This window comes from Ischnura elegans, chromosome 4 (genome assembly GCF_921293095.1).
Source record: "Ischnura elegans chromosome 4, ioIscEleg1.1, whole genome shotgun sequence".
Taxonomy (NCBI): domain Eukaryota; kingdom Metazoa; phylum Arthropoda; class Insecta; order Odonata; family Coenagrionidae; genus Ischnura; species Ischnura elegans.
In genome coordinates, this window is record NC_060249.1 from 30,955,036 (window position 1) to 30,972,690 (window position 17,655).

Consider the following 17,655-nt stretch of genomic DNA (forward strand, 5'->3'; position numbering starts at 1 on the left):
CGCGGAGAGACTTACCGACATTCATACTTAAGCGTCGCGTTTTCGCGCGCTTGAAAATTTTCACTTTTCATTTAATCGCGGAAAATAGATATCGTCATTTAAAAATCTAAAAGCGTGAAATACGTACTCCAGGAGTAATAATCTTTCGATTTAGGCAATAAAAAAATAATAGGAAACCACCCTATTATAGTAATCGCATCTATTATTCGTTCGAATGATTTTATCATGTCTTCATAAAATTAGTTGATAACATTCAATGGAGAATGCTCTGCTTCAAACTTATCAATAAGGATCTTTGATCATCTTTCTTCCATTGCAGTGGAGTCATCAGTAGATTAAAAAAACATTGTCTTAGGTTAATGGCGAGCTGGCAGATGATTCGATGTTTCGTATCCCTTTATGAAATCGATGGCCAGCTATTGATAAATAGCTATTTACGGTTTAAAGCGATAGGCGTAAGGATAGAAAATTCCGTTTTTACGGTCCACTCACCATGGTTTCGACATTGATGCTACTATAAAGGTGTGATGACATTCGTGTCGAAAACGTACAACTACTTATACCTTGGTTATGACACAAGTGTCCAAACTATCGACGGCAATGAATTGTCAATTTTGAATTTGTAGATTGAATTTTCTTTTCTTATGTTGTGGTTCCTCAAAGGTAAGCCAGGAACGTTCGATAGTGTCGTTGATAGCACGCAACGACGAGGCACCAATGACGTTTGACAATTGGAACCGTGGGCTTTCGAAAATCATGTTTCAGTACATCATTTCTCGATTCGAATCAGAAATACTCGAGAGACCGGAGGTTAATTTTAGCCGTCAAACGTCTGGAGCCGACATCAAGCATTAAAAAAGACTCCCGAGGACAGCCGCTGGCGTCGCGTCGTCTCCAGTTTTTTTTCTTTTAATTCTTCCTTAGCGGACACCGCCGCCGGCGGCCCCTCGTTGTAGGAGCCAATTTGCTGACCGATGCCGGCCTCGCTTCATCTTCCATCTTGTGGTGTTTCCCGGTGGCGAAGGGGGGTCGCCTTGGCGTAACAGGGGCACGCCGGGAGGGACCGCAAACCAGTCGGACGGGTCCACCGCGGTCTTGGCCTGTGGCCTCCTCGCTTCGGGGACCGCACCCGCCAAGCACTGTAGCGGTCCCAGATCTCACGTGGCGCGGCTGGGACGGATAAAAGTCGTTGTTTTGGAGGGAGACGGTTCATTACGTATTTGCCTGGGCGCCATGGTGGTATGCAACATCTTACAAGAACATGCTATAAGAAGCGATAACTTAAGATAGATATTTTGCCAAACGGTTAGATATGGGTATTCGATTGTCCCCTGAACCATAAAGGACTTTAATAAATGCTAGCTGAAATTTTGTTTGAGCATTTGCTTTTCTTATGTAGACGGCTGGTGTGCTAACACCCTCTGCCACCCCCCTATTTAGGCGGTTTACGGGGTAGTATGTGGATATAGATGCAGATTTTCAAGGGATATGTGACTGTGGTCTGATAGCTGTTGAAAATTGGCTTTTTGATGCTCATCATTTTTTTAATAATGGTTTTAATATGGAATTTAAAAAACTTTCACGGGAGAACCACCTTGAAAATTATTATATTTTGGTATTTCCAAAAATTACTGGGGCAGTCCTGAATTTCTAATCCTCAAGTACTCAATACACGAAATTGACGCCTTATCGTCGAAACCTATATCTTCATTCACCATGAATTTTTACCTAGTGAAAGCCGAAGCGATTGATTTCATTAAAATTTCCAAATTTGAGATTGATGTAAGTGTTTATTTCTTTTACTCTAAAGTATTCACCCAAAAAATTACTGAATGATAGCTTTAGTTTAAAACGAGTATTTCTCCGCGAAAAATGTGCAGTGGAATGGAAGGGATGTGTGCCTACAATACACATCCTGAAAATTTCAGAGTACATTGGACAGACGGTATTTAAGATTATCCAAGTATTGGGGATTCGGATGAAGAATAGAGGTTACTGTCCTTGTGTGGACTACGGATTATTTCTTGAGTCGCGAATCTTTCTGGAGGCGCTATTTTACGAATACTTTTATACCTTTTGGAACTATATTTTGTTCTTTGACCTTTTACTAAGGCAAATTCGCGGATGCCGTTCAAGTGTTTTAGCAAATTTGACCTTAGTTAATGAAATGTGTTCAATTTTCGTAGCCTGTGCTGAATAAATAATTTGTCTTTTCCCTCTCTCACCCTCACGAGAACTCTTAAGCAGCAAGAAAAGCAGAAATCCACTTCAGGGATTTAGGGAAGAACTCATCATCCATGTATCTCGGAATGAAGGAATCCCTTTTATTTCTAAAGGTATCCCGGGGGGGAGAGGATTCAAATTTCAGGCAGCACTCAATTCCTTGAAGAAGGGACTCTTCCTTCCACTCTCGTTAATTGTCGACGGGATGGGTGGCGGCGAAGGCGCTCTTCGTCGTCCCGGCTCCATCTTTCCCCTTCTCCTCCCTCTTCGTCCTCTTGTTAATAAGCTCGGAGTGTCTCCCACCCAACCAACCCACCCTCGCAAAACCTCCCCTTCTCCCCTCCCATCCCCCCGTCATCCTCCTCCCTCCCGCCCACCTGTTGAGCCGTCGGCGTCTGGAGGGGGGTGCCAAGGGAGCGGAGGAAATCTGAGAACGGAGTGTGTGTTGGGAGGGGAGTGGTTTGGGTTACTTCAAGGGTTGTGCGAATCGGTGAAGAGTGGATCGGATTTGCATGGTGGCTTCACTCCCCATGCCGGGCGTGGGACCCAGGTTCATATCCCGGTAGATACGGAGATTTTTTCAGATATTGCACGATCCCTTGCTTGACTGATTTGTCGAGGGCACTTCTGATAGCACAGGCGTTAATACATGGCACAATTATAACTGGCGTCTTCCTATATTTTCGGAATCATCATGAATGGTTTGCAATCCTTAGCAGTGGCGTAAATAGGAATATGCTTTGGGGGGATGGGATGGCCTGGGGTGGCGAACCTCCCTCCCCAGGTAGGGGTCAGGGAAAATTTTTGAAAAATGACACGACTGTAAATATATTTTACATCATTTTGGCCCTAAAAATTAACTTTTAGGGGATGCAGTTTATAAAGACCGAAACTAGACAAAAGTTTTAAATAACTTTTTCATTTCTCTGAGGCTTTGGGGGGTATCTATCCTCTCATCCCCCCATGCTTATGCCACTGATCCTAAGATTGGTTTGACGCAGCTCTCCACTCAATTCTTCTATTAGCCAATATTTTCACACCTCCGTATTTCTTCTCCTTCACATCCTTTTTTACCCGTTCCATATATTTAGTTTGAGGTTTTTCTCTCCCGTCATTGCTATTCACTTGTCCTTCGACGATTGTCTTAACCAGGTTTTCATGAGGCTTCTCTTCTCTCCTCCTCTTCTTAGGACTTCCTCATTACTAACTCGGTCGATCCATTTGATCCTCATCATTCTTCTGTTGCACCACATTTCGAAGGCCTCTATCCTTGCTTTCTCCGCTGCTGTCATTGTCCATGCCTCACTTCCATATAGGAGCATACTCCAAATGTAGGACCTGCACATAATACTCGAGTTACCTACGCAGAATACATTTTGAATATTTCTTGGAACACTTTCAATTCACATGGTGGGAACGAGGTCACTTGCTTAAAAGTTAAACCAATTTGATTTGTATACATGGAAATATATAATTATGGCAATTGGGTAAGATAATCATTGGGTACGGTAATCATTTGTTGAAGAAATATTTTGTAAAACCATGATTTTTCAATATTTCTTTTCTTTTATGAAGGAAAATAATTGTTTTTATATTTCGGGATCGGGGGGTCCGGACCCTTCGGAAACACGTGGCTACGCCTCTGCTGTACACGAAGCAAGGACATCCTCGTAGGTTCACTCTTCCAAGTCTCATATGAGCGTATTAAGTCGTTATTGCGTGCATGCTGCTCTCTTCAGACCACATTTTTCGATACACAATTTTGTATATTTCGCTATAATATTCGCTTGATCCTTGAAAACTTTCGAAATACGTGTCTCATTTTTTTCCAAGCTTTACCATAATGTATGAAAGTAAAATACCTACAAATAGTGAATTAGCCTATTGGAATTACGATTTCGGGTCAATGTAAAAATCTTCATTCTCATCCCTTGTGATTTCTCCGAAAGCGTTCCACAAATTTATTCAGTGCCTACTCTTCATTCCCTCTTCTAGATCTAGAAATCCTTCTACCCCTCATATCTTACCGTAATTGAGTGGGTCCACGTGAAGAGGCCGCTCTGATACAAAGAGCTCCTTCCTTCAACCCCTTCCTTGGGATTTTTAAAGCGACGGATTATCCGTGTACTCCTGGGTGCTTGGCGCCAAGAGTTTACAAAGGGTGGGAGCCTCCCCAGCTCTCTGGAAATGATATTACGGTAATTTGGTCGCCGTCCCTTCCCTCCAGCCAAGCAGAGACGCCTGTGGTCCAACACCCTACACTTCCCTTTGTGCCGTTACGCATCCCTCTCGTCACTTGTTTTACTTCTCGTTCTATTGAGGAAAGGGTTTCCCTCCACTTTAATACACCCTGAGGGTTCGCATCTTTAAGTGATCATCCATTCAAGATTTCCTTCTTTCACTAAACGCTTCCAAAAAAACATTCTCTTTCTCACCTATGACTGCTATGTCGTCAGCAAATCGCAACTTATAAATTCTTTCTCCGTTGATGGTTACCCCTGAAGCCTTCTCTTTGGTTTTATTTGTACCTTTTTGAATATAAACGTATAAGATTTCGTGGTAAAGTGCACATCAATGTCATACTCCACCCCTTATTAATGCTTCTTCAAAGTTGTGTCCAGATTTTACCACGTGTACTATTTATTGTTCAGCTATTTGGTTTTTATATAGGCTATGTGCAATTCTTTAGCCAGCGTAGAGCATTCTAATTTAATTCATAATTTTTTGCAATTAATTCCAATACACGTTGCCAAAATCCATCACCAAGTCAACTTTAATTATTGACGTCGGTTTTTTCTTCCCCCTTATCTTTTCTATCCAAGTATCTAACTAGTATCCCAGATAAAGGAGCGTTAATTTGGCAACTGATGCTGAATGGATGGTAATAAATTTGGATATAGCATTAGGTATATCATAGGCCACGTTAAATTTCCCTATGATTTTTATAGTAATATGTGATAATGAAATAGGTTGAAGTATTTGGGTTGGTTAGCAAAAGCTTCATTGGGTATAGCCACATATGGGAATTTATATTCGTTCGAATTATCTAATTGTTTGTGCCTTCAATAAAGTAGATGAGAATTTTCAATGAATAACTTACATTGTACTTATAAAAATATAAAATACTTTACCACAAACTACAAGTTACAAACATACCGTAAAGAATAGGTATTTGATCTTATCTTCTTTCGTGCATTACAGTTGAGACATCAGGGGGTAGATAAAACCATTGCTTTCGGCTAATAGCGAGCTGTGGAAGGAGTTTTGGATGATGATGTCCAATATTACTGCTTCTCTTGTGCCCTTGATTCCCCTGCATATGCACTGAAAATTAAAGAAAAAGCCGTTTTTATCATTTTTGCGGCGCCTCGTATCCCTTACTGTTGTGAGTAGGTGGCAAGGCGTGGGTTGCGGCGGGGGAGGCAAGCTTTGCCCGTTCCACCCCCGGGGGCTGGCGGGGGCGGAGAGGGGCGGGGGGGGGGAATACGCTCGGGAGAGGGGAGATCGATAAAGGGAGCAGAGGGGACGGACGCCGCTCACGTGGATATGTGGCGATGCCGTAGACGACGACGTCTTTCCACGCGTCAGCACCGCATTCAAACCACCTCCATTTTATTACTGCTCCGCTCACGACCGTCATCGACCATGCCCAAGCACACGAATATTAACTAAGAAAATCCCCAAGTCAGCTATCAAATGTATTGCCACCCTCCGCGCTTTTAAATGGGTTTGCAAAAGTCGCCACTCGCGTCTCTGTTGTACGAATTGATCCCAGTTTCACGGGAAAATAAGGTGTAATTAGGGTTGTTAAACGAATATATCGGTTGGTATTTATATATGATGACTTGATCTGTCAAATTCATAACTTTTTAACGTAAATCCTTGCAATTGCAAACATATTACTGCAAAATATGGGAAAAATTGGAATATCGCAATGCACTCATCACCGAGCTGTTGACATTTTTGAAAACTGATTAAAATGCATCCGAAGTGGCAACAGAAATCGGCGTTGTACGGGATGAAATTGGGCCTACTCTAAGTATGCAGTCCCCTCGGTTTTGGCGCTGTTGCTTTTTGTGGCACTTAAGACTAGTAAGGGGTGGTAATGGAAGGTGTAGGTGTGGGCAGCAATACAATGCCCTCTTTCCCAATAGCGAGACTCATGAGCGTATTGCGAAAAACGGTCGGAGAGGTTTTGGAGGACATGAAATTTATTGTGGTATGCCAGTACCTGGCTCTCCTTTGTTAGAGTTTTGAAAAGGAGAACCACTGCAGTGGGGAGACGGGGATTATTTGTGGCTTGCCTCTGTTTTTCTTCTGTATTGTGGGAAGGCAGTTTGTCGTTCGTTTACTGCGATCGAAGTGCGACTGCACAAAATGCCGACCTGCTGACACAAACTTAGTATATGTAGTAGATATTCGAGGGTGAGAAGCCAAGGGCCAAGTGATATTTTTCTAAACAGAGTTGGTTACAGAAATTGATAAAAGAAATGTACTACAACTTGGTGGTCAAGGCTTACAGTAAGGGTAATACGTTTCTGTTTTTTGCTTATGTCAAGTCGAAGATCGAATACACTGCTAAATATCTGGTTGATCTCGTTTTTTCTTTATCTTATTTCTGTATCCAACTGTGTTTCGGAAAGTTAAGTCTCTAGTACCCCTTCTCTTTTCATCCCCTCTTTATCAATTTTATGCCACCGGTATCGCTTTTATGTCTACCTATGTATGGTGATGTAAAAGCGTTTTCCATTTAAAACCTGTATTGGTAACACTACGAATTGATAAGAATTTTTGCCAAAAAATTACACTGTGCGTAAAAATTTGACTTCACCGCTAATCGAGAAAAATTATTTACTCGATTAATTATCTCCTTATGATATAAAATCAGCTGCCCTACCTTATTCAGTTGATGTAAAAGTGGCCTCATTATATCCTCACATCGAGTATAAAAAATTGATAACACTGAGAATTAATGAAAAGTTATGCCAAAAAATTACCCTCTGTTTCAATATTTGACATCAAGGTTAATAATAAATGGGAAACTATCCAATAAATTAGCTCCTAATGTAAAAGTAACTGGCCCACTAAAGCCATTCGTAGTTTTTATAGCATTGTACGAAAGTAGTTTTTAGAAACGGTTTCAAAATGATTTCTTCTTTTTGTATTTTTTTCAAAGGCTTGTGTAGATTTTTCTTATCGGTTTCATTTCAACGATTAATGACGGCGTATTATTGTTTGGTGAGCTGCGAAAGTGAAACATGGTCTATTCATGTGGAATAAGAGGAAATGTACTCCTTGGCGGATGTCGTGAAAATATCTTTAATGACCACTTGGTGATGATTCAGCGAGGAGAACTCATTGATGATATCACCATGGGGGAGATAAGCGTTCACTTCTGTGTCGATCGATGTGTACCGCAGCGGGAATAGCAATTGATGCGTTTCATAAGTTTTCTCGGTTGCTTTGTTTTTGAGCTAAAATTGAACTAATCTTCGGTATGAGAACACGGAAGTGACTTTGTTTGGAATTAGGTATAAAGCTTACGATTGAATTGAAATTGTACAACCTTGGTAACTTTTCACTGGAAAAATTTATTCGTACGACGCGTTTCGACGCTGAGGCGTCATTATCAAGTGTGATATTTGTGATAATATCAAGTGAAACGAATAAATTTTTCCAGTGAAAAGTTACCAAGGTTGTACAATTTCATTTCAATATGGATTTTCACAAAGTTAAAGCCGAATCAATTGAATTCAAGCTTATGATTGATTTTTTTAGGAAATAAAGAAATAAAACTTTGAAAGGTTCACTATTATTTTAATATGGGCACGACCCGGGTTTTGTAACGTGGTTACATCGTCAGGTGATTACCAAGTTACGAAAACGTGAGAACCACGTGAGAGAAAACGAGATAAATACATGAGAACCACTTTACGAAACCCGGATCGTGCCCATATTAAAATAATTGTGAACCATACAAAGTTTTATTTCTTTATTTCCGATATAGAGAGGTTTCACAAAGTAAAGCCTGAAGTTATCAGTTTGATTTTTTTGTACTCCGTGCAAATCTTTTGTTTGAGTTTTGTCTAAGAATGATAACCTTAGTGAGAGCTGAAGTCTATCGGTTATTTGCACCTGCCATCTTGGTGGTATCCTTTTAACATCTAGAATAAATGTTGCATGTAGTGTAGTGCATGTTGGGTAAAATATCCCCCACCGAACACCGTAGAGGAGGATGCTAGGATATTATGCCCACCTAGGTAGACACGTGTCGTGCATGATTGCTTGTGTTATGCATGTTGAAGTAAATTTTGTCCAACACCCTGAATGTGATTTACAATCAAGGCCACAATGTATACAGGAAGTCCCCTTTTTCTTGACCACCCGAAATAACTTTTTGTCCACATGTAAATTCAAAAATGTGTCAAGCAAATGTCCATAAGTGTCAGGAGGACATTAATTATAACGATTGCCTTCCACGTAGCTTTGTTATTTACAAAGATATGAACAGCGGTTTGTCTGTTATAAATGGCACCCTATATTTTTTATTCGGCAATTCATTTCCTCTGCTAGAGACATATTCAAAAATGTTGCACAGTTGACCATTAACATAAACACAGTGTTATGAAAAATGACTGACTCACTAGCGCTTAGTGCAGGAAGCGGGCATTGGAACTGCTCCACTTTCTGACGTTGAGAGTGAACAAATAAAAACATAGTAAAATGCACACCAGTCATTCATAAAAAATATAGGGCGCCATTTAAAAAAGACATACCGCTGTTCATATCTTTGTAAATAACAAAGCTACAAGGAAGGCAGTCATGCTGATTAATGTCCCCCTGACGGCTAATGGACATTTGCTTGACACATTTTTGAATTTGCATCTGGACAAAAAAGTTATTTCGGGTGGTCAAGATAAATGGGACACCCTGTATAATAGACACTTGAGCGTGTATTTCCTTCCGTGAAAACGATAACGATTTTTCGCCGTGACGGTCTAGAGTAGCCGTTGTGGCTACATATAATGTTATATTTTATATATTAGCCTTCGTGGCTGTATAATTTTGTGCTTCCTTGTTGGTTTTTGGTCAATCCAGTTGATGAAGTATGCCGCTTGTCCCAATTTCCCGATTTTGAGACATGTCCCAATGTGCGGCCTCCGCGGCGAATGCTTGTAATATTCCTGCGTTGAAATGTATCCTTCAGTGTTCGGTCGTTCTTTGCATTTTTAACCGTTGATCGTATGTTCCTTTGCAGGGGTTTGATCGGCGGGCGTTGGTCTCTCCGTGGACTGGCCCTGGCCGCAGGGTGCAGTCGCAGCGATGCCCCTGGAAGAGGGCGAGGCGCCGGGGGCCACCCCTGGCAGCACCAAAAGGGTCAAGATCCGCGACGTCAACGCCCACCTGGCGTGTGTGCTGTGCAGCGGATACCTCGTCGACGCGACCACCATCATAGAGTGCATGCACTCCTGTGAGTATACTCCTACTTCACCATTCTCTCTTTCCATGTCCTTAATTCTTCGTATGCGCGTGGAGTCTTTTAAGACTCCAAGGCAGTAGCGTAACTATGGAGAGGGTTGAGGGCGATAGATCCCCCCTCCAAAGCCTCAGAGAAATTTAAAAAATATTTTAAACTATTGTCCAGTTTTGACTTAAAATTACTGCATTTACTCAAAGTGAAATTTTAAATGCCAAAATGAATTTCCAGGCACGTAATTTTTCAAAAATTTTCCCGGACCCCCTGTTGCTCGGAGGGGGGTCCTCACCCCCAGACCCTCGCATACCCCCCTAAGCATATTCTTAGTTACGCCACTACTTCAAGGGATTTGCAAATGAAGTGTTTTATACCATAGGTCTAAATTGCTACCTCCCTCAGGGTTTTCAACATAATTAGCCGCCGTGTCTTATCTGATCTGATGTTTCTATGCAGATACTTTGCAGTTACCATGAAAACGGTTGTTCCCTGGTATCCAGCCTTTTCGACTTTTTATTTAACACTCTTGATTTTTTGGGACATTAAATAAATAAGGTTGGACAAAAATGTGCCATTTTAATTATCTGAATCAATTAATCTCAAAATGGGTATGATTGCGCTAAGGTATCGTTGACATTCGCTCCAATCTCTCGTTTTATTATGGTCATTGATTCTGAATTCCTAAATTTCTTAATCGATTATGACAATATCGCTAGACTTTCGTTTGAGTTTACACACGTCTCCTTTACTCGCTCGAAAAAGAATTGCTTCTCGGACTCCACCCTTTAAATTATCCCTGGTTATTGTTTCAAAAGCAGTGAACTATAAATTTTGATCTGGCGAGGAATTTGACGAATGATTTGACTGTCTGATTCAAAGATTTAGGTATTTTTATTAGTTGTTTAAAATTCCTTTCGGTTAATGCAGTAACATTTGGTAATTATAAGAAAAATCAGTAGCCATTATTCATAAAATAACGGGCGATAAAAACTTTTTCTGATCTTTTCCAATTTTTATGCCCAAATTTTGTGTCCTTCTACCGCTCTAATTTCTCTTTCATTTTCTGAATTTTCTACTATTTCAAAAGAACAACATTGAAAGTGGTATAAATATAAACTTATTTGTCCTCATCATTTGTTTCTTTAGCCCTGAATAAAAATTAAGTTGGGCCGCAACCGATTCTCGACTCCTCCTCGTTGTCATGTGAAAGGATGAATGCGTGAGAAAGCGCGGAAAATGCATGGCGACTCGAAAAGTCACGTTTATTTTCCCCTTATCCCTCCCATTTTCTTTTATTATTCGTAAATTTCAACTTTTAAAGCGTTGTAAATATAATTTTTTGCCCTCATAATTTATCCACTCTAAAACGTGATGTGTGGTTGGTGATTTGGTGTTTGCCTCAGCCATTTCTTTAATACTTAATAACCATGAATTTGGGACGCAACCAATTCTCGTCCCCTTCACATTATTATTCCTTAGCACAAGTGTATCAGAAAGCGTGGAAAATTCAAGGCGACTCGAAAAGCCACGCACATACATTTTTTCACGTATCCCTTCCATTTGGGGATCGGGTTGGTCTGGTGGCTAGATTGTTGGCTTCCCACCCGGCGGGCTCGGGCTCAAATCCCGGCGGTGGCAGAGAATTTTCAGAGACTTCCCAATCGCTGCTCGACTCTTGTATAGAGAACATGTCAAGCGCAACATTCCGTCCGTCGGATGGGACGTCAAGCCGTGGTCCCCTTGGCGTCTTTCGTTAAGAGCAGGCTAATGCCGACGCCGGGTTTCTCTGCACCCTTCCCTCCATACCCTTCCCTCATGGCGCAAATGACCTCAGCTGTCGTTAGTATGGTATGGTTTTTTGGAGGAGGCGACCGACAGCTGAGGTCATTTGCGCCATGAGGGAAGGGTATGGAAGGAAGGGTGGAGAGAAACCCGGCGTCGGCATTAGCCTGATCTTAACGAAAGGCGCCAAGGGGACCACGGCTTAACGTCCTATCCGACGGGCGGAGTGTTGCGCTTTAAATGTACTCCACACAACATTCTAGCAGGGGTCGGGCAGTCTCTGAAAATTCTCTGCCACTGCCGGGATTTGAACCCGAGCCCGCCGGGTGGGATGCCAACACTCTAGCCACCACACCAACCTGATCCCCTCTCTCAGCTGTCGGTCGCCACCTCCTAATACCATACCATACATTCCATTTTTCTACTTTTATTCGTATATAACAACTTTGAATGCTGTACAAGTACAATTTTAATACTTATAATTACTGCACTTATAATTAATCCACTCGAAAACGTGATGTGTTTGAGTTGGGTGTTAGCCTCACCATATCTATAACACTTAATAACCATGAAGTTGGGACGCCACCAATTCTCGTCTCCCCCACATTGCTATTTGAAAGGATAAGTGTAGGTATCAGAAAGCGTGGAAAATTCATGACGACTCAAAAGGCTGCATGCATTTTGCCTCCTTTTTATCCCTCCCCATTCCTCCCCCCCACTTACCATTTTATCGCATATGAGCGAATAAAATCGATAGCATTGGCGCGGGGATATTCGACGTGGCTCTCTCTCCGCGGACGAAACGGGAGTAGAGGGTGGGGGCAGTCCTTATTTCGAGAGGATGAGGCGGAGGTGTTTCGAGTTCTTCTTCTCTGTGGGTGCTTGAAATATTCATGGGATCTGCCGGCGTAAGCCCATCGAATAGCGGGTCAAACGAGGGAGGAACGTCACCGCCGCGTCAAAAGGTTAACGGAAGTGAGGCCTCCACGTACTTTATATTTCAACGGGAGAGCTCGAATTGAAATGAGGCGACGTGTTTGGGTAGCCTTTTAACTCCCTTTCCCTCCGGGTTTAGACCGCTGACATTACAGTGGACGAATCGCCATTCGGTTTCCTGATGTATGCCCATGTAAACCCACCGCGCGTTTAGATGGGTTTATATGAGTCGCCATCCGTGTCGCTGGCAGGCAATGCGATACGAATTTGACGTAGAAATTAGCAATGATGGGGGCTTCAGGTTTCTTCATTTGAGTCCGCCCGCGTCACAGTTTAAAATTTCCGCGAATGGGTTCGTCTCCGCTGTTGTGGTAGTATGCCGTGGTAACTTTTGTTATGCTGAGGGGTCTGGGGGGTATGGAATACCCGGTTTGGTAAGCGGTTGTTGCCGGGGCCCTCCCCCAGAAAATGTTTAGGATAAATGGTTCAAAATGGTGAGTTTTGCGGCTTTACCATAAGTAATATTAATCCAATTAAGTAAAATTGATTAACCTTAAAATTTTCTCTGAGCTCTGGAAGGGGTGAGTTTACCCCCAAACCCTCCCCCCTCGCTGTGCCACTGAATTTAACCACCATCCTAAAGAAAAGCTGTCTAATTTTTAACCCAACTCACAACTGCATGTACCTACCTTGTTCTATCCCTAAGTCTTTTGTACCCAATCTAGGTTAGTAAGTATATGATGATCTACCCAATTGGATGTCTAATTAGATAGATTACCATGTACTCTGACTGAGGTTTTTTTTCCTTTATTTGGATGGATTTTGTTTTTTATCGAGGCGTCCTTTTTCCTGTATCGTTTGAGAAATAATGGAAGGTGAAACGTTAAACGGTCTCCGGTTTATTATCTATGTTCTCAAATTAAACAGCCTTGAGTAATCGATTGTTTTCATATTAGTAACATGGCAAGCTGTTCTCCTAGAAGCTCCATTCGTCTTTTTATACGTAAATTCTATAAGTTTATGCTTACGCACGCTAAAATTGCTGTAAAACTTGCCTTTTTCTCCTGCAAAATAATTTGGGAAACATTATCAGAAATCTCTGAATATATAATACCGTTGCCTCTGTAAAATGATGTTTGTACTTCTCCTAGTCCGCAGTAAGACGATGCTTGTCCGATGTCCCGTTTTATTTGAATCGTAAACCTAACGGGTTGAACATGAGGGCTGATAACAAATTGAGGATGTTTTTTGGCGCGACAAAGTGAAGTCATTAGAGCGCGCCATTTATTGATTTTGTCGTTTTCGGAGCATGCTGTGCCCAACTAAAATCTATGCCTACTTAGGGGGTCAAGGGTTTTTTCTGGGGGTGAGGGGCTCAAGGGTCTGGCAGGCAAACTATCGTCTCAAACTTGAAATTAAAAGCAAGATAAAACAGTTACTGTACGAAATATTTTCTTTATTTCATTATTAAATTAAATGATTGAGGCACCATAATACACAAACCTAAACGAAGGTAATGATAGCCATATTAAAATTTTTGTCTATGCGTCTGGCGGTGCCACGGGCCCTCCCTCTAAATCCGCCTATGTATGGGGTAGTATCTAGGTATAAAACTCTATGGGGGTAGTATCGAGATGCGTAGACTTTTCGTGTAAGACTGGTATTACTTTTACTGTAAATCGTTATTAATCTGGGAGCGTCGACCGGCTGCCTTTGTGATTGGCAAGCGTGCAGTGAGCGCGTTGTCGAAGAAGAGCAGACGGTCAGGCGTAGAGGTCGAGAGTCTTTTGTCTGCTTTCGTATGGACGGGTGAGGGGGGGGGGGGGGGAGGTAGGCGTGCATGCATAATGCGGTCGCTCGTTGAAGTGAGTGACGCGGAAGTCGACGTCGCCCTCCAAGGGCACTGCGGCTGGCTCTCGTCTTCTGTCTGGTCGGTGTTGGCACATCGCGCTCCATGGAATACGCGCCACATACCCGATCTCTCGAAGAGGCTTTCACCTCTCGCAGCGCCGACAGTGAAAAAGTCTTGGACGCGAATACACTGGGTTTTCGAAGTCGTGAGTGCGAGTGATGCTGAAAATTCCGCGCCACTTGGCCTCCTCGATTTTGACGAGTGAAAATGTTTATGGATTCGTATATTTTTTGCATCTTCCCCATGATCACGAATATTGCGAAAGAGGGTCCTCAAGTCTGCCTCTAAATATTTTGTCGACAACCTCGCATTTAAATTGGTTTAAAAAAAAATAGTCGCCGCTGGAGTCGCTGACGGTCAAAGTGATCCAACTTTCACGTGGAAATAAGGTGTACTTAGGGGTGTCTATCAAAATTGAAATTCACGATGATGTTGTTTACCGAATTCATTACTCTTCAATGCTATTCCTCACGTTTGCAAACACCGTGCTGCAAAATAGTGGAAAAAAGTGGATCGCACTGCTCTCGTCACCGCGGCGCGTATATTTTTGAAAACCGATTAAAATGCGACTGAAGTGGCAGCAGATATCAATCAGCCTTCCATGGAATGGATTTGGACGTCCTCTGTGCAATCCCCTTGACGCGAGTACAAACGAGGTGCGTTTGGAAAATTACGGGTATTTTTAAATTGCGAGGGCTTGAAGTTTGAAAAGTCCGAAATTTTTTAATGTTGGTGTACGTACGTACCTACCCCCGAAACATGATCAAATTTTCAGCTGTATTCATTATTTCATTTGTCTGTTGCAGCTGCAAAGGTTAGACGTGTTTTTACGAGCTCGGCAATTTTCGGCTCACACTGTATTGCTTGTTTGTGTATTAATGGCCTCAAATTTATTATTTAAATTAATTATTTTGCGTGCTGTGAGCGTAATATTACGGCGCGTGAAACCCTAAGATTTGTTTCTGCAGGCGTAATTCTACGCCATCCGTCTTTTGAAAAATCCAAATATAAATCGTAAGAGAAACCGAAATTTGCCACTTTTAAAAACTTGAGTCTAACCTCTAAATAAACAAAAAACAAAAGCAAAATTCTTTCTTTAAAATGATACTTAACACCTATCCCTCGCAGCAAAGGTTGATTGTTTAGAAATTTCAAGGTATTGAAAATGACCGGCACTGGACACTTCATTTTCAATATGTCGACACGTTAGTGAATAGCGTAAAACAAGCTTATCTGTATTATGCCACATTCTAGGCTTGTATTCATCAATAATATAATCATTGCTGCTTTCGTGCTACATAAAGACCAACCTGTGCTTCTCTTTCGAGATATCCTTTGTGGGTCCAAAATTTTTGAAAGTAAGCCCAAAAAAAAAATTACTTAATAAGTCTATATTTCGTCTTCATTAGCGCTGAAATATGTATTCCTCGGAAATGCCAATCATTTTAAAAGAAAATGCATACAATATAAAATGGTCTTACGTTAATAGTGCTACGAAAATCGTTACTTATTGCGATTGTTTGCATCGATGCTTTCCTTCTTAATTGTGAACCTCAACGTAGTGTGACACGTCCCCGAGGTTCAAAACAAGCTGTAGGTAGGTATGCGTGCCTAAAAAATATTTTTCTAGATATATCACCGCAAAATATAGAAAAATTTCTATATGTAACACTTAAAAAAACGTTTCTCTGATATGTTTTGAAGATTAGCTTTTCATGTGGCATTCACATATATTATCACGCTGCATTAGTGTACCTACTACTTAGTTCCCAAATTAATTCGTGAGACAAATTTTAAGAGGACATTATCTCCAAAAAAAAATCTATCAAATGCAATTACTATCCCATTCCCTATACCGTGCATTTATTTACGTAAAAAATCTACTTGTACAATTAAAGAAAGAATTCCATAAAGCAGACTACCAAAGAGCTCATAAAAATACTCAGCACAAACATTTATTCATGAAAATTTCGATAAGATATCGAAAACCCCTAAATTTTCAGAGGAATAATGTAATGTTAATTAAATAAAAAAATAAAATCGCAAGCCACGATTGTTAATATGTTTCATCGGACAAACATTTCTATACCTAAATAATCACTACACAGATCGTCTTTCTAAAGTAACGTAGAATCCTGTGCACTTTTGTACCATGCTACTAATAATAACCACACTTTCGATTTTGATGTCTCCGAAATTTTAGATATCTACAGATTAAAAGTTGTCAAAAAGGTTATTTGAAGGAATGGTTTAAAAAATCACACTCATAAAATCTCTCATCTTTTTATGATATAATTATTGAGAATTTAAATAAATACCCGAAATGTTGGTTTATACTTTTTTTGTTATAAAAGACCTGGGTCCAACATTCTTTTGTTTGAAATAAACTAAAATACAAATACAGTGGCGTAACTATGGGGGGATGAGAGGGGATAGATACCTCCCCAAAGCCTCTGAGAAATAAAAAAATATTGAAAACATTTGTCTAGTTTTGAGCTTTAATAACTGCATCTGCTTAAAGTTAAATTGTTAGTGCAAAAATTATGTAAAATGTATATCCATACATGTCATTTTTCAAAACTTTCCCCGGAAAAGTTGCCTGGGGGATGAGGAGTCGCAACCCCAAGGAATATTCCTAGTTACGCCACTGTTAAAATATATCCGCGGAGCTGTACAGGTTTACTCCTCGTGACAGGTGGGCTATGGTGTATCCGTATTTCAGCTGGTTCGTTTTTCTCTTCTCCAATTGTTTAGTATCAACCGAGAATCCTTTCTATCTTTAATGCGCTTGGGAAGCCTAAGATCCTCCGGAATTTTCCTGTACCTACCATTGTCACAGTCTAGGCCATGTCTCTTATATTTGCTCTTGTCTATCGTTAAGTGTAAACTTACCGTGGTTCCATATTGATGTATCATCAACGTTCTAGACGTAATGTCTGTCTTTTATGAAACTGCAACCAATCTAGAGCTTGTAGAATCTGAGTTTTTCCCGGCGTATGCTCTGCAGGAATATTTCTCGGGTGTCCCACCGGGTGTCGTATCGGGTTGTAGTTCCCAACGTTTCCATGACTAAGTCCGTCGTCGTCATCAGGGGTTAGTGATACCATTAACACTAACCACTACCACTAGCACTAACCCCTGATGACGATGACGGACTTAGTCATGGAAACGTTGGGAACTACAACCCGATACGACACCCGGTGGGAAACCCGAGAAATATTCCTGCAAATCTAGAGCTTGCTTGTAGCCTTGGGGTCTCATCCCTGCATTGGCTTTAGAAACCTATATTTCTAAATATCTGAAATAAGATGGGAGTCTATCCGCCCCA

The 17,655-nt window shown here is 41.2% G+C and overlaps 1 protein-coding gene across 1 annotated transcript in view; it reads left to right on the top strand.

The window, feature by feature from the left end:
• Positions 1–17,655, top strand: part of LOC124157228 (nascent polypeptide-associated complex subunit alpha, muscle-specific form-like) — a 132,399-nt gene that overhangs the window by 89,432 nt on the left and 25,312 nt on the right. The window contains exon 2 of the mRNA XM_046531782.1: positions 9,482–9,694. Coding sequence (XP_046387738.1) covers positions 9,547–9,694 — 148 coding nt within the window. The 5' untranslated portion in view covers positions 9,482–9,546. The remainder of the gene's footprint in view (positions 1–9,481; positions 9,695–17,655) is intronic.